At 40.4% G+C, this 18,192-nt stretch overlaps 1 protein-coding gene across 1 annotated transcript; it reads left to right on the top strand.

Annotated features, from left to right (window-relative positions):
- The first annotated feature begins 688 nt into the window (after positions 1–688).
- On the top strand, positions 689–17,746 carry tpp2 (tripeptidyl peptidase 2). Its single transcript, XM_060860082.1, has 29 exons — positions 689–952; positions 1,756–1,884; positions 2,057–2,152; positions 2,711–2,815; positions 3,081–3,205; positions 3,422–3,585; positions 4,240–4,394; positions 5,184–5,260; positions 5,550–5,677; positions 5,867–6,115; positions 6,412–6,527; positions 6,609–6,780; positions 7,738–7,895; positions 8,135–8,211; positions 8,293–8,399; positions 8,552–8,706; positions 8,823–8,939; positions 9,162–9,262; positions 9,419–9,515; positions 9,707–9,844; positions 10,014–10,258; positions 11,080–11,158; positions 12,959–12,997; positions 13,443–13,594; positions 13,693–13,789; positions 13,883–14,013; positions 14,146–14,353; positions 15,374–15,493; positions 15,589–17,746. The coding sequence occupies exons 4-29, from the start codon at positions 2,729–2,731 to the stop codon at positions 15,676–15,678; spliced, it is 3,384 nt and encodes a 1,127-aa protein (XP_060716065.1). The 5' UTR covers positions 689–952; positions 1,756–1,884; positions 2,057–2,152; positions 2,711–2,728; the 3' UTR covers positions 15,679–17,746.
- Positions 17,747–18,192: the final 446 nt, after the last annotated feature.

Here is an 18,192-nt window from a genome sequence, read left to right as displayed (position 1 = left end):
TGAGAGTATCAACTCGCCTTATGTGAACAGATTTCATTACTTTATTATAAAAACACAACAATTTGTTAATGCAGATCAATACTCAGGTCCAGAAACTTTGAAACTAGTGTCGTTCTCACTGATGATTAGCCTGTTTTTCTTGTGTAATTATAAGAAATCTTTAATAATAAATAATGAATAATTCATTTAGTGGAGTCATCTTTACAACATCTAAGGAAAATATGTTTTAAGCTGTAATGTGTAGTTTCTAATAAAGTAATGTTATTTAGTTGATGTTTTCTAGCACATAGTTAGATGACTATTTGTTGATGTCAGATGGATTTGATTTGATCCCATATTTGCATATCATACATATGTATATTTTCTGAATTTATAATGAGGGTAAATGTATAGAGATATGCATATAGGATTTCAGTAGCTTCTTTTGGGGAAAAAAAAATGTTGAAAAGACAAAATATATGAAACCACTGTTTATTCCAGATACAGTATACCTTTATAAACTAACTCATTCAATTACAAAAAAAGGTACCGTTTGTGTTGTTGTTTTTTGATATAAAGCTAAGGCAGAGTGTCAATCGTGTTATCGTTGTATATATAGTGCACTAGATAGAGTGCACTTCATGTTTTAAATAGGGCACCTGTGCAGGGCGCAGACGGTTATTTGGGCTCGAGCCTGACAGAACCGTTGTCAGGCTTGTGTTTCTTTAAAAAATCCTCCCATCCAGACTCACCGGTTGTTCACACAGGCTTGCTGTAGCATTGTCATTTCATCATCTCTGCCTGGGTCATGGCTACTCGTTCTGTTGAAGATTCCTTCCCTTTACACGGGCTGTTGCCGAAAAAGGAGACCGGCGCTGCTTCATTCCTGACCAGGTTTTCTGAGTACGATGGACGGGGAGTGCTAATCGCTATCCTGGACACCGGGGTAGACCCGGGGGCGCCGGGCATGCAGGTAAACTCGAGAGCGCGGGTTTAGCGGATGAGCAGGCCGCGGCTAGTAGCCAAGTTAGCGAGCTCGATTCATTGGCTTTTGTGTAGCTTGCTAACATAATGGAAAGCTAACAGAGTGTAGCACTGTCATGTATAACGTATAAACAGAACAGCACCGTCTTGCTCTGGGAAGACTTTTGGTCAGTAATATGCTTCTGAACAATAGGCGAAAACAACAAGCTGTGTCATTCTCTATTAGTGATGTGAACCGGCTTGCTAACAAGCTAACAAGCTAACTAGCTAGCTGCTCTGAGCTTCAGTAGCTAAAGAGGCGACACAGGCACATAACTGAAACAGGAGCACGCATCTGTTGCCAGATTTCACCCAAATGTCAAGACTCCGAATCCCCTGTCCTTTCTTAGGCTTTTGTTATTCTGGTTAAATATGTTCATGATAGTCAAATATTTTCAAATTAAGCCAGTTGTTTGATCACAGATCTCCTGTGACTAGTAACTATGAAACAGTTATGGACAGAATAATCACATTCCTTATAAAAATTATGTTTAAAATAAAAAATGAGTCTGCAATGTTACTGTTTATGCAGTAAAAACAGTCTCACACTCTACCAATGACTGACAAAAGAAGGAGTCTCCAGTGTCAGCGAGCGTTTTGTAAACTTTTCCCACCTGAGCAGGGGTCTTGTGAAAGGAAACTACTGATTATAGCTGAAACTACTGATAATAATGAACAAACATGCCTGGGATTTACTCTTGGAAAATAAACAATGTCATCACATGACTGCATTATTAATTATTTCTTGTTTAGACCACCACAGAAGGCAAGCCTAAGATTGTGGACATCATCGATACGACAGGCAGTGGCGACGTCAACACGTCCACGGTGGTGTAGCCGAAAGACGGAGAAGTGATCGGACTTTCTGGACGCACGCTCAAGGTCTGTCCCTTATGAGGTTAATGTACACTATATATCATATGTTTCTCAGATTCCTCTGACACTAACCTTCTCATCTTGTGCTAGTCACGCTGTAACTCGATCACTGTAGTATCCCTCAGCACACACAGTGGATAATGTGCAGGCTTCACTTTCATTCTTTTTCTTTTTGCAGATCCCTCCTGCCTGGGTGAACCCATCAGGAAAATATCACATCGGTGTTAAAAATGGTTATGAGTTTTTCCCCAAACCTCTCAAAGAGAGGATACAGGTAAATTACTTATGTAATTAATAGGTAAACAGCAACATTTCAAATGCAAGTCCATGTGTCTATTTTAAAATTGTTACTTATTTCTGTTTAATGTTACATTATCGGGGCTCAAGCCCCAGCACTGCCAAGCTGTTACTGTTGGGCCCTTCAGCAAGGCCCTTAACACTCTCTGTATCATGGCTGACCCTGTACTCTGATTCCAACCTCCAAAGTGGGGATACGTGAAGAAAGAATTTCTCTGTTCTGTAATGTTTGTGACAATAAAGGCTCCTTCTTCTTCTACATAGAAATATATTAATATGATTTTCGAGTATTAATCTCGATAACTGAAATAGGAACGGAACTGTAGAATTGTCTGAATGAATTTCACTTGTTTTGTAAGCAACCGCTTCATGATGCCTGACATCAGGTTTCCTAAATTTTTCTAGCTTGTATTCTGCTAAGATTCATGATAAAACTTTAACCTCATCTCGAATATTACAACGCAATCTTATTGGAACAGAATAATCATTGACTGGAAGTTGTGTGAGATTTATATTGTGTGTGTGTGTGTACCAGAAAGAGCGCAAGGAGAAGATGTGGGACCCGGCTCACAGAGCAGCTCTCGCCGAGGCCAGTCACAAGACAGAGGAGTTTGACCTGGCTCATCCCAGCCCCTCACAGGTTCGCCTGTTTGCTCTGTCACAGATACGACTTTGCTAACCTTGTTACTGGCGTCATCGCAAAGAGACGAAATCGGATTTCATCCGATATGACCAAATCACTTGTTTCTGATTGCAATAGGAATCAGACCTGTTTGGTCCCGCTCCAACCTGGAACTTATTTAATATTTATTATACAGCTGCAACTGGAAAATTGCTGTTTTTTGTTCCCATCACTCTACGTTTAACAGTGCTTTAGTTAACCCGGTGTGTGTATTGGATGTCAGATGGAGAAGCTGCAGAAGGAGGAGTTGCAGAGCCACAGTGAGCTCTTGGGCACCATGGAGAAGAAGTACAGTGACCCTGGGCCTGTGTACGATTGCATGGCTTGGCATGACGGCATCACCTGGCGGTACATATTAAACACAGTAGTTGCGATTTACAAGCAACAAAGAAAATTTTGAATCAAACGAGATGCTATGTTTGCTTAATAACTACATATTGTACAAAAGTACATTTAATAAATTGCTTTAAAGGCATAGCATGTTTACACACATTTTAAACCATTTTTCACAGCCTGCAAGGTCGTTTGTGTCTTATTGTATTGTGTATCGTTCTTTCTGTACAGGGCAGTGGTGGATACTTCAGAGACTGGAGACCTGGTGTCCTGTAATGTGCTCAGCTCCTACAGAGAAAGACAGGAATATGCCACACTTGGAGATGCAGAGATGCTCAATTACTCCATCAACATCTACGATGAGGGGAATACTCTCTGCATTGTCACTAGCGGAGGTTAGAATATTGTCAATAGGAGTAAAGGTTTTCTCCTGTTGTATTTGCTGGTCTGGTAAAGTAAGATGCAGATGAAACCCTACGTTCACACATCCAGAGTTCATTAATTTTTGTGTCCATTGACATGACAAAGTTGGGAAGAGTTTAACTTTTGGGACCAATAGGAATGAAGACAGTAGAGCGCACATGATCCATGACCAAGAACACGCGTTGCTTCATCTTATATGATGTGATGCAGATAAATACTGCAGAATTTTATACACAAACACAAAATCTTCCTCCAGAATGTTTTATTTTAGCACCAAGATAATTGATTTTGTATGCTAGTTGTGCCACCTGCTGATAGATGTTATTACCATGGCAACCAGTAGAAGGAACGCCTACCGGCGACTTCATAGTGAACATATTTTCAGAGCAGAGATGTGCAGTCTGCTTGTCCCAGGCACCTGAGCTAACAATTTACCCACTATATTAATGAAGGCTGTAAAGAGCAATATGTGTTTGGTTTTTTTTTTTTTTTTGGATTAGTCTTATTCAGTAGAAGAGCTTTTATTTACTTGCTCTCCTAAGCGATCATGAGCACATGAAAAAGTAATGCGGTTTTAATTCGAATCCCCTATAGAACTTTTCATCGTTGAGTTTTTGGCTTTGCAGGTGCTCATGGGACTCATGTCGCCAGCATAGCTGCAGGTTTCTTCCCCGAGGAGCCAGAGAGGAACGGTGTGGCCCCCGGCGCACAAATCTTGGCGCTGAAAATAGGGGATACTCGACTGAGTACAATGGAGACAGGAACAGGCCTCGTCCGTGCGGTATGAGCTCACGGCATTGATCTCACTCCTTAATGCTTTTTTGGAAACTGCATGGATTTAGGAATGTCAAATTTTAATTTAGTAGAAAGTCCAGCTTCCTGGAAATGTTATAAGCTAGTAGATCTTGGTTGAATTACTTGTAAACTTACAATCTTACCAGCTTATCGTCGCTGTCGGGCGGAAACCTCGTATGTCCAAATTTGGTCAATTTCATATTTTTTCACATATCGATGCTATTGGTCAGTCCCCACGTGGGTCTGTTATTTTTACAAGTTATTAACCAATCTAAAGTCTTGAAAATCGCTTGAGAGCAAATCTCATAACTCCATTGGACACTTCAACTGTCCACCTCCACCTCACTCCGTGAGAGAGCTTCACGTCATATTTCTCCTCAAGAAGAGTTGCAACGAATCAACACGTCTTCTGAGGTAAATGTCTTCAAAACACTGGGCTCAAAGAAAAAAAAATCTTGACCCCCGCTAGTTCTGGTGCTCGTCTGAGGACAGGAATTTAGCGCAAGACAATCCACTGCAACGCGGACTAAACCCTGTGCACTGCAGATAAGGTACGGCGTTTTTTTTCCTGAAAAATAACGGTTTTGGAGATACGAGGATTCAGCCCGACAGCGACGTTATGTTAAATTAAAAAACCGAATTCAGGAATAATTTTATTTAACGAAAGTGAAATTTTTTGTTGTTTTCCCAGTTTTTATTTAAATATTTTTTCATTGAGATTTAGTCACTTTGTTGTAATGAATATGGAATTCACTTTACTGTTTGCTCTTTACAGATGATCGAGGTCATTAACTACAAGTGTGATCTTGTGAACTACAGCTATGGCGAAGCAACCCACTGGCCAAACTCAGGGTGAGTCAATGTGTACAGCTTACTGTGAGCTCAGGTTGCACTCTGTACTGCAGTGCACTGAGCTGATTATTCATCAGCCGACTGTAGAAAAAGATCTATTAAGTGAACATAGCGACTTGACCTTGGTGTCTCCTTCGTTTGCATTTTTAGAAACCAGTTTTAAAGACAACCCAAACCTTTTTGTACCTTGTCAGTATCACTTCAATGTGTCCGAGTTCACTTCCTGTTGGTTCTCAACACTTTGTCTTGTTTATTGCTTGGTGTGCTTTTTTATTATTTTTTTTAACAGGAGAATTTGTGAAGTGATCAGCGAGGCAGTGCAGAAACATAACGTCATGTATGTGTCGAGCGCTGGGAACAACGGGCCGTGTCTCTCCACTGTGGGATGTCCTGGAGGAACCACCAGTAGTGTCATAGGTCAGTTAACGTAGGACTTTCTGAACCAGTGATATTTGCCACTTCAGAACAGCTAGACTGAATGAGTGGAGGTTATCAGCTTCAACCTGAAAATCAGCAGAGCTCCACACCGTGTTTAATAAACAAATCGGCCAAAAAATATTTATTAACCAACGTTTATGCTCTTCATATCCAACACTCTCTTTCTAGGCGTTGGTGCTTATGTCACACCTGACATGATGGTGGCAGAATATTCGCTGAGGGAGAAACTGCCTCCTAACCAGTACACATGGTCCTCAAGGGGTCCCAGTACTGATGGAGCTCTAGGTGTTAGCATCAGTGCACCTGGTGGAGCCATCGCTTCTGTGCCAAATTGGACATTGCGCGGTACGCAGTTGATGAACGGCACATCCATGTCCTCTCCCAACGCCTGTGGAGGCATCGCACTCATACTCTCAGGTAGAAAAAGCAAACGGATGTTTGTTCCCACCGTTGACCTCTGGGAAATTTCATAATGCTCATTTATTTATTATATTTTTTAAAATATCAGTTTTAATTTTGAATGATTCTCATCTTTATGTGAGTCAGTGTAGGATGTGAGACTCTACAATAAATGTATATCGAGGACAAAATAGTCAGAAATGGTTTAAAAAAAAAAAAACAATCACTGTATACAAAGAGATGACCGATAACGCGAGCAGTCTGTCGTGTGTTTACATTTTCATTGTAGATTAAAATAAATTGTGTGTGTGAAGGTCTGAAGCAGAACGGGATGCAACCCACAGTCGCAGCTATGAGACGTGCTTTGGAAAACACAGCTCAGAAAGTGGATGACATTGAAGTATTTGCGCAGGGTCATGGCATTATTCAGGTACATAAATCGTGCATCCGTGTGTACGTGCGTTACGCCTCGGACTGGTGTTGATGTGTTTTGTGTTCATTTCTGCTGCAGGTGGAAAAAGCGTTTGACTACCTCATGCAACATGCTTCCACTCCCACCAGTAACCTGGGCTTCACAGTCACTGTAGGGAATCAGCGGGGCATCTACCTCAGGGACGCCGTCCACGTCTCCACTCCCTCTGATCACGGAGTTGGCATTGAGCCAGTATTTCCCGAAAACACCGGTATGTCACTTAACATATAACGTGTTACTATATGCAATGCCACCTTAACAAAGTTCAGTAATCAAGCTGACATCAGCCACCAGCACCATTGGCTTTAGATAATCTGTGAGCTTCAGTGCACTAAAAGAGAAAGTAAAGTGAGAATGAAGCACAAGCAAGAGCTGATGTTTTTACAAAAGAAGGACAAACGCTGTATATATCTTGAATTCTGTATATATCTTGAATTTTTATTATATTAATTCTTTATACTTCTCCTTATGTTTATCTTTTGTTTTATGTTTATGTTCTGTAAAGCTGCTTTGTGACAATGTCCATTGTAAAAAGCGCTATACAAATAAACTTGAATGTTTTCACAGCGGTATAAAAATGGTAAAAAGGTTTCATCTTGCATATTACTAAGATTACTAATATTACTAAAATTTAGAGACTAAAATTTAGAGACTAAACCTGCTGCTAGTACATTAAATAATTGCAAAACTGAGTCTTCTTGCTTTCTTCTATATTTCGATTATAGATACAGTATAATTCAATACAGCTACAAACATGATTGTCAGTCAACGCTCTCCTTTTAAAATAGGCGATGAAATGAGGACTAAAGACCTTCGGCTTCATGAGCTGCATAAATTAGCACTTTGTAAATAAAATAATAACAATACATTGTTTTGTCTGGTGTGATTTTTATACTGTGCTACTTCCCCAACAGGATTTTTAGACTGACTTTCTTTCTTTTCTTTTTTTTAAGTATGTTTAGTGTCACACGTAGTGAGCCAGTATGAGTGACTGGCTTTCTCCAGCACAAACGACATATAAAATCCAATCACACGTGGTCACCGCAGACGTGTTTATAACGGCAGGTGTGATCGGATCTGTCCACGTGTGATCTGATCTCCCAGTGTGCATGTTAAACCCAGGTGTAGTCTTTATGCATGTGATTAATTGCTTGTGTCTGTCTTTTAGAAAACTCAGTACGAATCTCGCTGCAGTTGCATCTGGCGCTCACATGCAGCGCGTCGTGGGTTCAGTGCCCTTCTCACTTGGAGCTCATGAACCAGTGCCGTCACGTTAACGTGCGCGTCGACCCACAAGGACTTCGAGAGGGATTGCATTATACTGAGGTACCGATCTCCTGCTTGTAATCTCTGTCTGTTTAGAAAATTACAACAAAATATCTTTATTATAAAGGTCTTTAATGTTGGAACTTAAACAAAGGCTCAGATTCTTTGTTTTGATGAATTGTTTAAGGCACTGAAAATACAATTAAATTACAAAATGAATGTATACAATGTATACAATGTTTATTTCTTGCAGGAATAATGATTGTGGCTGTGTGTTTGGCTTGTGTTTGTCTCACCAGGTGTGTGCTTATGATACCTCTGCACCCAGTGCTGGTCCCCTCTTCCGAGTCCCAATTACAGTTATAATTCCCACAAAGTACGTTCATTTAAAATATTACTGTTGTTTTTATATTTATCACGTTTTACACTGTGTGACTAGCGTCGCTTTCTTGTACAGGGTGCCCGAGAGCCAGAATCAGGAGGTTTCCTTCACAGACGTTCACTTCAGACCAGGCCAGATACGCCGCCATTTTATCACCGTCCCTCAAGGAGCCTCATGGGCCGGTGTGTAAACCGTATGTGTGTAAACGTAGAATCAGGTGCTCGAAGTACTGACTCGAACGATCACACACGACAACGTGAGAAGTCCGTATTCGTTTTTTTTTTGTCTCTGTTCACATTTTTATATTCTCTCATTTATATTCCTCCTTCATCAGAGATCACCTTAACGTCTCACTCCCCTGATGTCTCCTCCAAGTTTGTCCTCCACGCGGTGCACTTGGTGAAGCAGAGGGCTTACCGAGCTAACGAGTTCTACAAATTCTCCTCGCTGCTGGAGAAGGGCTCGCTCACCGAGGCTTTCCCTGTGCTGGTACCAGGACCTTATGTGTTTTAACAGATAGTGTTTCATTAATCCTGAGTAATCGATCTGTTGAGACAACAGTGAACATGACTAATAGCGTCTGCGTTGCTATGTATCTGTCTCAGCCTGGGCGAACGGTGGAAGTGTGCGTCGCTCGATGGTGGGCCAGTCTCGGTGATGTCACTGTAGGCTATACCATTTCATTCCATGGGCTTCAAATGTCTCCCTGTCCTCTTCATATAGTAAGTATCTAAAGTAAAGCGGTTTTATTTATTTATTTATTTATTTATTTATTTATTTTATAAAGATCACATTTTTTCTGTCTGTACATTAAAAAAACAACAACAAATTCTCATGTGGGCGGTTGACGTGGTTTTTATATTTTGGTTAATTTTAGTATGTGTGTTTTCCTCGTCCTCCGTCGACTCAGTTTATGACTCGCATTAATGTGGTGTTTTCTACAGCATGCTTCTGAAGGCATAACCAGTTTTGAGGTGTGTTCTCCTATTCGATATGAGGAGGTCTCACCAACCATTACCCTGAAGAACTGGGTGCAACCCCTTAGGTGACTCAACTTTTATATCATTAGGATGTTTTTCTTATGCGTAAAAATACCGAATGGTTAATCATCCATGTAGAAAGAATATTAGATGTAATAATAAACCATGAACAGAATACGGCACTCTGGTGAATTGTTGTTGTTTTTGTTTTTTCCCTGCAGGCCAATAAGTTCAAAAACAAAAGCGCTCGGCTCCAGAGACGTCTTGCCCAACAACCGTCAGCTTTATGAAATCGTCCTTACATACAGCTTTCACCAGGTGAGCAGCTACACATACATGCACATAGATGGACAATCTACAAGGCTAAACTATCTGTTTTATTCATATTTGCTTCACTCTATGAAAGAATCATTACTGTTTAGATTTAAACTATCCAAAATTTAGCCATAAGTCTGAAACCTGTCTTTATTAAATTGAATTGAAGTGTTGATGCGTCTCTTGTTTTACAGCCTAAAAGCGGAGAGGTGACCCCCAGTTGTCCGCTACTGTGTGAGCTGCTCTATGAGTCTGAGTTTGACAGCCAGCTCTGGCTCCTGTTTGACCAGAACAAGAGACTCATGGGCTCTGGAGATGCTTATCCTCACCAGGTAGATAAGCACGTCCTCATCTGTACCACTCTGGGATTTTGAGAAGATTAATGTGGTTTATGTAAACAATGATAAAGTTCATGTTAGGATTTTATCCCACCAAGAAATGATCATCTGTTTTAGTTTTGACGTTGACGTCCTCGTGTCCATCTTCTCCAATCCCCACTAGTACTCTTTGAAGCTAGAGAAAGGCGACTACACGGTCCGGCTGCAGGTTCGTCATGAGCAGCAGAGCGAGTTGGAGCGACTGAAGGATCTGCCTTTTATAGTGTCTCATCGGCTGTCCAACACGCTGAGCCTGGACGTGTACGAGACGCACCGGGCGGCACTGCTGGCAAAGAAGAAAGGGAACTCTCTCACTCTTGCACCAGGAGCCTCTCAGCCATTCTACATCACCTCTCTATCAGATGACAAGTGTGTGGTTTGTTCAGTTTTGTGTTTTTTTTTTTTCTATCCACGGCATGCGGTAAAAGGTCAATAGTACCCCTTTTCCACCAAAAAGAACCGGGTGCTGGTTCAGAGCTAGTGCTGGTGCTGGTTCAACGTTGGTACAACTGGCGAACCTGTTTGCCTTTCCATCGGCTAGAGAGCCATCACAGAGCCGAGTCTGACGTCACTGTATACGTGTCACGTTTCCCAGCAACGTTAGCGCAGCAGCGGCAAACACAAACATCAACAATGGCGGATGTTGCTTTACTGTTAATGCTTATGGCTTTGTGAACCTACACTGGCATCCAAACGCGGCGAATCCAACGTGTACATGCAGCTCCATGTAGAGCTCCATGCAGCTCCATGTACATGCAGCTCCATGTAATCTGTAAAAACGGAGGTTTTTATCGAGAAAGTACATAACATTATTTTATCATTAACACAGAAAAAGTTAGCCTTAGCATGTAGCTACCTACTATCATGTGTGCTGATAATGTATCATATTAAAAAGTAAAAGTGTATTAAACATTAGTATACTTAAGGTATATTATCAAAAGCCCCGCCCCCAGCTCCTGATGCAAGCGGTTCTTAAGTCTAGACCAGCAACGTTTCAGTGCTACTTAAGAACCACTTTTCCTGGTTCTAAATTAGGCTCTGGCTCTGAACCAGCACTCAAACTGCCTCAGTGGAAAAGGGGCATACGTTCTTTATTGATGATGTTTCTGAGCAGGTTTTTGCATGGACATCAGTCATTGTCCATGATTTTGCATTACCTTCCTTTTTTGTTTTTTCCACATTGTTTTCAGGATACCTAAAGGTACAGGTCCGGGCTGCTACATGACCGGCTCTCTGATTGTACCGAAGAGCGAGTACGGGAAAAAAGCAGTGAGTGGCCCTATTTGCCGTTAGTTTCTTTCACGCTGGTGGCTTGGGCAGCCATTGAGTCCCACCCATCTCATACCTGGCTCAATCGGGAGCTTTGTCTCTGTATTTATTTTGCATGCTGCTTCGGCCCTCAAATCGTAGGGGTGTAAAGCAAGACTAATTTACATCCGTGCTGCATCTCTCATTGTCTGTGTTTTGTCTAGATGCTATGAGTATCCGCAGAAAGATTATAGCGATGTAAAGGTGCTGCTGAATGAGTCTTATTAGCGTTTCTTTGTCAGCTAATAACCTCCAGGCAAATTTAGGACACGATCATCTCACAGCATGCCACTATAGTATGAGTTCAGAGAATCAAACATGTCTGTGTATTTGATTTAGATTTCAGTTTGTGAGCTCCAGATTCGGCTCCTCGTCGCATCCTGAATTCATATAATGCACTGTATGATCTTGCTTGTCTAATACACAATTAAAGAACTGTAAAGTTTATGTATATATCAGCTATACGCTAACGATATATACTATATGTGAATCTGTCAAGAGTCATGTAAAGCTGATGGGTCGAAAGGAGACTGTCTTACGGACCCGGTTGTATACTTTTTTCTGATTCTACATCTACAAGTAAAACAAAGTTTACACCCCTGTTGTCCTGAGGGAGTCGCTGTTGCTCAAAAAATATGCTTTTTTTTCTTTTTTTCTTTTTTTTTTTAAAAAGCATATTTCAGCTGAAATGTGTAGATAAACAATTTAGAGATCTGACAAAGCCATTTAGAATTGGACATTAATTAGACATGAATGAATTAGTACAACACAAATTAGGACCGTAGTACAAACTCTTGGCCCGAGTCTGATCTTCAAATTGTGGATCTATCTGGTGTGTTTTCATACCCGACACATCACCACTGTGCCTTCTGGAGGGGTTTTGCCCATTATTTGTCTTTATTTTTGTTGTTGTTGTTGCTTTTGTGTCATTGAGGATAGATAGGAGAGTATAAATATATCGTTGCTGTCGGGCGGAATCCTCGTATCTCCAAAACCGTTATTTTTCAGGAAATAAAAAAAACGCCGTACCTTATCTGCAGTGCACAGGGTTTAGTCCGCGTTGCAGTGGATTGTCTTGCGCTAAATTCCTGTCCTCAGACGAGCACCAGAACTAGCGGGGGTCAAGATTTTTTTTTCTTTGAGCCCAGTGTTTTGAAGACATTTACCTCAGAAGACGTGTTGATTCGTTGCGACTCTTCTTGAGGAGAAATATGCCGTGAAGCTCTCTCACGGAGTGAGGAAGAGGTGGACAGTTGAAGTGTCCAATGGAGTTATGAGATTTGCTCTCAAGCTATTTTCAAGACTTTAGATTGGTTAATAACTTGTAAAAATAACAGACCCACGTGGGGACTGACCAATAGCATCGATATGTGAAAAAATATGAAATTGACCAAATTTGGACATACGAGGTTTCCGCCCGACAGCGATGATATATATATATATATATATATATATATATATATATATATATATATATATATATATATATATATATATTACACATAGTTGAAGAAGATGTAGACGGAAGGATGGAATGAATTTCTTTAGCATTTCGTTAATCACCACTAGATGACTCTTAGCAAGTAACCCTGACTAACTGCACTGGCTACATTAGCTATAGCAATTTAAGCTGAGCAGGAGGATTAAATGGTTACACAAATGCTAAACCCAGTATGCAGATTAGATAAATGGAAAGAGAGAGATCCGAGTGTATGTGTGTTTTCTCTTCTCTCCTTCATTGTGTGTTATTCTGACCACCAGGGCCAAGCCTCAGCCAAACGACAAGGAAAATTTAAAAAGGTACTGGATGGGCTAGAGTTCTATTAATCTGCAAATGCAATATTTTAAATGATTTATGACAATAGTTCAGAGGTACAGATGAACCAGTCTGAGTATAAATCTGATTATTCACAGTGGCGGGTGAGTATATCTCTCTGCACTCTAAATGCAAGGATCTTTCTTATAATGTATGTGAATTCTGAAGCTGAAAAAATAACATCACATCTTGACCATACGTCATGTCCGCTATCCATCTTGTTCTCGACTTCTCCATAATGTCTCGAATATATTGGATTTAAAAATATGACCCGAAATTCATTCGTTTGGATCGTTTGCATTTCTTTTAAAAAGCAGGAGCTTGTGGTGGCTCTAAATCTGCTGTACTTCATAAATAATGTTGTAGAAATGAGAAGATGGCCCATCAACTCAAGTCTCTCTTTTCTTTTCTTTTTTTCCCCCTGGTTAGGACATCGTGCCAATTTTCTACCACCTGATTTCAGCCCCTAACAAATCAAAGAACGGTGGGAAAGAGAAGGACAAGGACGGAGAGAAGGAGAAGGATGTAAAGGAAGAGTTCACTGAAGCCCTCAGAGACTTGAAGATCCAGTGGATGACAAAGTCAGTTTAGGATTTACTCTATTTTCTGTTCACCATTCCTGCTTTTTGCACATATTATGTGCTCATATTTTGTATATTTTTTACTTTTTAACTTTTAGGTTGGACAATAATATTTTATATGATGAACTGAAGGAGAACTTTGCAAATTATCTCCCTCTCCATGTTCAAAGACTACATCAGCTGGATTCAGAGAAGGTACACACACACACATACACACACACACACACACACATACACCCAAACACACACACAATTTTTGCGAGACTTATTAATTTTTTTTCCCTCCAGGAGCGACTGAAGCGATTGCAAGACATTGTGGCAGCAGCAGATATTGTTATCTCTCACATTGACCAGACTGCACTGGCGGTGTATCTCACAATGAAGACAGACCCTCGTCCAGATGCAGCCTCTATAAAGGGGTAAAAGGGAAAAAAATGTTTATTCTTACTGCATTAAACCAAAGATAGTTGTGTTGTAATCTAAAAAAAAAGTTTGAAGAAGACCCTCAGGTGACCGTTTGTTTTAAAATAAAACGTGCTTTGCTTCTGCAGCGACATGGAGAAGCAGAAGTCGTCACTGCTGGACGCTCTCTGTAGGAAAGGCTGTGCTCTGGCTGATCAGATCATGCAGCCTTCAGAGCAGGAAGGGGCGAGTGCCAGTGAGGTGGGCAGCTCAGAAGAAGACCCACACGGAGTGGCGAAAGCACTGTCCGACACTTTCTGGGAGGTTCAAAAGTGGGCCGAGCTCACGGATTCTAAGGTGAGGGTGAATTATGAGTTTATTGTGTGTAGAAAATGAACCATAGCCTACATGACAACTAACGGTTAAAAAAGATCCTTAAATTTAAGTCACAGAATATCAGTACTGCCTGTTAGGACATGTGCTCCCGTCCTCATGTCTTTGCCTGCAGAGGAGTTTCACACCGACATCCTACACCACTATTACTATTTTTGAAGAATTTATTTAGACATTAATAAAGTATACAAGTATACGATGGCACTTTAAGAGGCAAAATCTGTTGTCCAAGCCACAGCAGAGGGTACAGCGCTGATTTTATTATTACGTGACATACAGCTAAGTTTGGTGACCCATACTCAGAATACGTTCTCTGCATTTAACCCATCCAAAGTGCACACACACAGCAGTGAACACACACACACACCGTGAACACACACCCGGAGCAGTGGACAGCCATTTATGCTGCGGCGCCCGGGGAGTAGTTGGGGTTCGGTGCCTTGTTAAGTGCACCTCAGTCGTGGTACTGCCGGCCCGAGACTCGAACTCACAACCTTAGGGTTAGGAGCCAAACTCTAACCATTAGGCCACGACGATTCTAATTCATAAGTAATGAAGGATGACCGGTAGTTATAGGAAATTAGTCAGTGATGTGGTCGTGTAATGTGGCTTAATGTGAACCACCACAGTGTTTTATACTCTTTATACCACTCCAGTCTTTAATTCATTCATTAGAAAAGACAGCATTGTTTTAACTCTTCATCCTTATCCACATGTGTTAAACATCAGCCTCTTAATTAATTCTCTTGAAGTCTATAAGACAACAAAAAAAAACAGCTTATGTTCCTGAGAATGTAGAAAGGATGTAGTTCTGGCCTGAAGACTTTCATGAGAATTCTGGGTAATGACAGACTTCATCAAATCGACCTCTAGAACAGTGTAACGACTCTAAGGACTTGCTAAGGACATCCTGTGCTGGTTATCTTCACTAACTGTCACTGTACACCTACACTTGTTTTAATCTGCTTTGCCTTTCCTTCACAGGTTCTGTCGTTTTCCTACAAACACGCCTTAGCAAGTAAAATGTACGGAAGGGCCTTGAAATACGCTTCTAAAATTGTAGAGGACAAACCCAGCAAAGACAACTGGAAAAACTGCATTCAGGTAAGTAATGACCTCTCAGAACTGTAATTAATTCTACATCCGTATAATCATTAAAAGCTTGAGTTCTTAATAAGTAAGTTCTCTCTGTGCCGCAGCTGATGAAGTCTCTGGGCTGGACGCACTGCGCCACCTACACTGAGAACTGGCTTCCCATCATGTATCCCTCAGACTACACACCTTTTTAAACCAAGATTTCTCTGCACAAATGCAGTAGCAGGTTTTAAAGACTATTGATGTGGTCCAACGTGGATCTTGTTTGTTTTTTCTTTTTTTTTTTAAAATCAGTTTCACTCAGAACTGCAGGTTCACGTGGGACATAAAGGTCAACATGTCACTACCATATCATAATCCTCCGGTCACAGATTTCTCTTCTGTATATTTCGTGGAGTCGTTCTTTCGTTCTTCGTGTTCTCTTTCAGTAGGTGTGTAGGAGGAGGAGATGCTGCTCGGTCGATTGTTATTTTTACATGTATATCGTCTCAAATCTGTTCCTGTAGAGATTGTTTTTTATCCTTTAGAGTGCCAATTTATTTAATTTTTCCATTTATCTCAAGAGGGAGAGAGAGAGAGAGCAGGACGTCCTCTTCTGACTGAATGCGTTTAAATGTAGAACCCGGGGTCAGAAATGCACACGATTATATAAAGGCAATATAAATATATATAAACCTACTTTTCCCCGATATACAGTATATGAACAATGTATGCATGTTTTTATAAAGTCTAAGAGGTCTGATAACATACAGCTTTCAGTCACTTATGTCAAGAGCAAATTGAACTGGGCTTTTATACTGTATAATGGAGTTCATGTCTTGCCTTTTTATGAGTGAAAGTAGGGAAGGTTTTGGTGTGTGCGTGTGTGTTTGCACTCAAAATGTGTATTTTTAATTTATTTATTTTGGGATTTTTTGCATATGCTTACAAAGTTTGCTTGGCACAAATGTACCTGTTTAATTCTAGTCAAATTTATTGAGTTCTACTGATGACAGCCCGGTTATGACAATGCAATAACATGCCTTTTAAAAAATAAACAAAAAAACAGTTACTGCTGGAATGTATCTTATTCCATATATTTAAAGAAAATCTCCACCATGAATATGACTATTTCTGCATCATATAGTGTTATTTATGTCTATTTTTGAGTCCCCAAAAGATGTAAAAAAAAAGATTCCTGGCGTGTTTCAACACACTCGGAGAATAAACCGGATTCTGATCAACTGGGTCATATAACAGATTGTTCTCGTTATAAAACAGAGCAGCAGTCAACCGCTAACACCTCACGGGAATGACGGAATCATAGAAATGTGGCAACCACCAGCAAATTCGCCTCAGAATCACAGGGAACATTTTAAAGGAAATATTTGAAAATGCATGGTGGAGATTTCCTTTTAGTCAGGATAGAATCGAAGGTGCAGTCTAAACTGATCATAGTAGTAAATCTGTGTGTTCTTTAGTATGTTTATATGGTAAAGATACACATGCTTTAACTTCTTTAGATCAGCTTTCAAGCTCCAGAATCTTCTGAGTGGGGTTTAATAAGTCAAAGTAATTGCCCTTGAGAATGTGGTGCTTTACAGGCAGTTAATAGAAGTGTCAGATTTACAGCTGTGTTTATGGAAGTGAGACAAAATCGCTGCTGTGGGTGACCGATGGGAATCGTTGCCAAAAAAAAAAGCATGTTGTAAGCTTTTCCTTTTAGTGTGTCTGTGGATACTGTACTTATCAGCACTGATCAGAAAATCAGTGAAATTTTAGAGGATGTCATACATCTCTATGGATCATATTTCACTTTGTTGAACTTATCCTAGCTTGTGAGTATGTGCTAATGGAATTGTTTTTTCCTCTCCAGCTTGCTTTAAATACACACACAGAGTTTTGTGTTTTGATCTGCAGTAATATATTCAGGGTTACACTGGCATGGACATTGCCGACATCAGTTTCTTCAACAATGGCCTTAAATCATCCCAATCTTCACACCGTCCACTTCTGAGTGCAGTCACGGGTCTCACGTCGCTGCCGCTGTGTCAAAGAGCTTATCGATGGATATAGTGTATTTCTAAAGTTTAAACAAAATACTAGTTAATGCCAATATTTTAAAATGTACTTTTAATTTGAAGCCTACTGTATGTCCTAGTATCATTTTATAACCGTTATACTTCGAGAGATGTATGGAAAGTTGCAATGAGTTATTTTGTTATTGCAGTGAATGTTGGGAATTGTGAAGATAATTCTGAATAAAACCATTTGAACACCAAATGTTCTCCAGTAATTAAATTGTGAAATATGATGATAATAATAATAATAATAATAATAATAATAAATCTTTTTTTTCCTTCTCTATTGATTTCTGAGTCAAATTGGAGTGAGTAATTGGTTGATTGGACTCGTCTGTGTGTGTGTGTGTGTTTGTGTGTTTAATTGGTTGATTGGACTCCTGGGTGGGTGTGTGTTTAATTGATTGATTGGACTTGTGGATGTGAGTGTCAGTGTGAGTGTATGTGAGAATGTGTGAGTGAGTGTAATTGATTGGACTCCAGTGTGTGTGTTGATTGATTGGACTTGTGTGTGTGTGTGTGTTTAATTGGACTCTAGTGTGTTCCCCGCCTTGTGCTCTGAGTCCGTTGGGATAGACTGCAGGCTCCTTGTGACCATGTGTAGGATAAGAGCTACAGAGTTTGGGTGGAAGCTTGATGGAGATGATC

This window comes from Tachysurus vachellii, chromosome 24, assembly GCF_030014155.1.
Source record: "Tachysurus vachellii isolate PV-2020 chromosome 24, HZAU_Pvac_v1, whole genome shotgun sequence".
Lineage (NCBI taxonomy): Eukaryota > Metazoa > Chordata > Actinopteri > Siluriformes > Bagridae > Tachysurus > Tachysurus vachellii.
The sequence above is the reverse complement of the archived record's forward strand: the minus strand, read 5'-3'. Positions and strand labels throughout refer to the sequence as shown.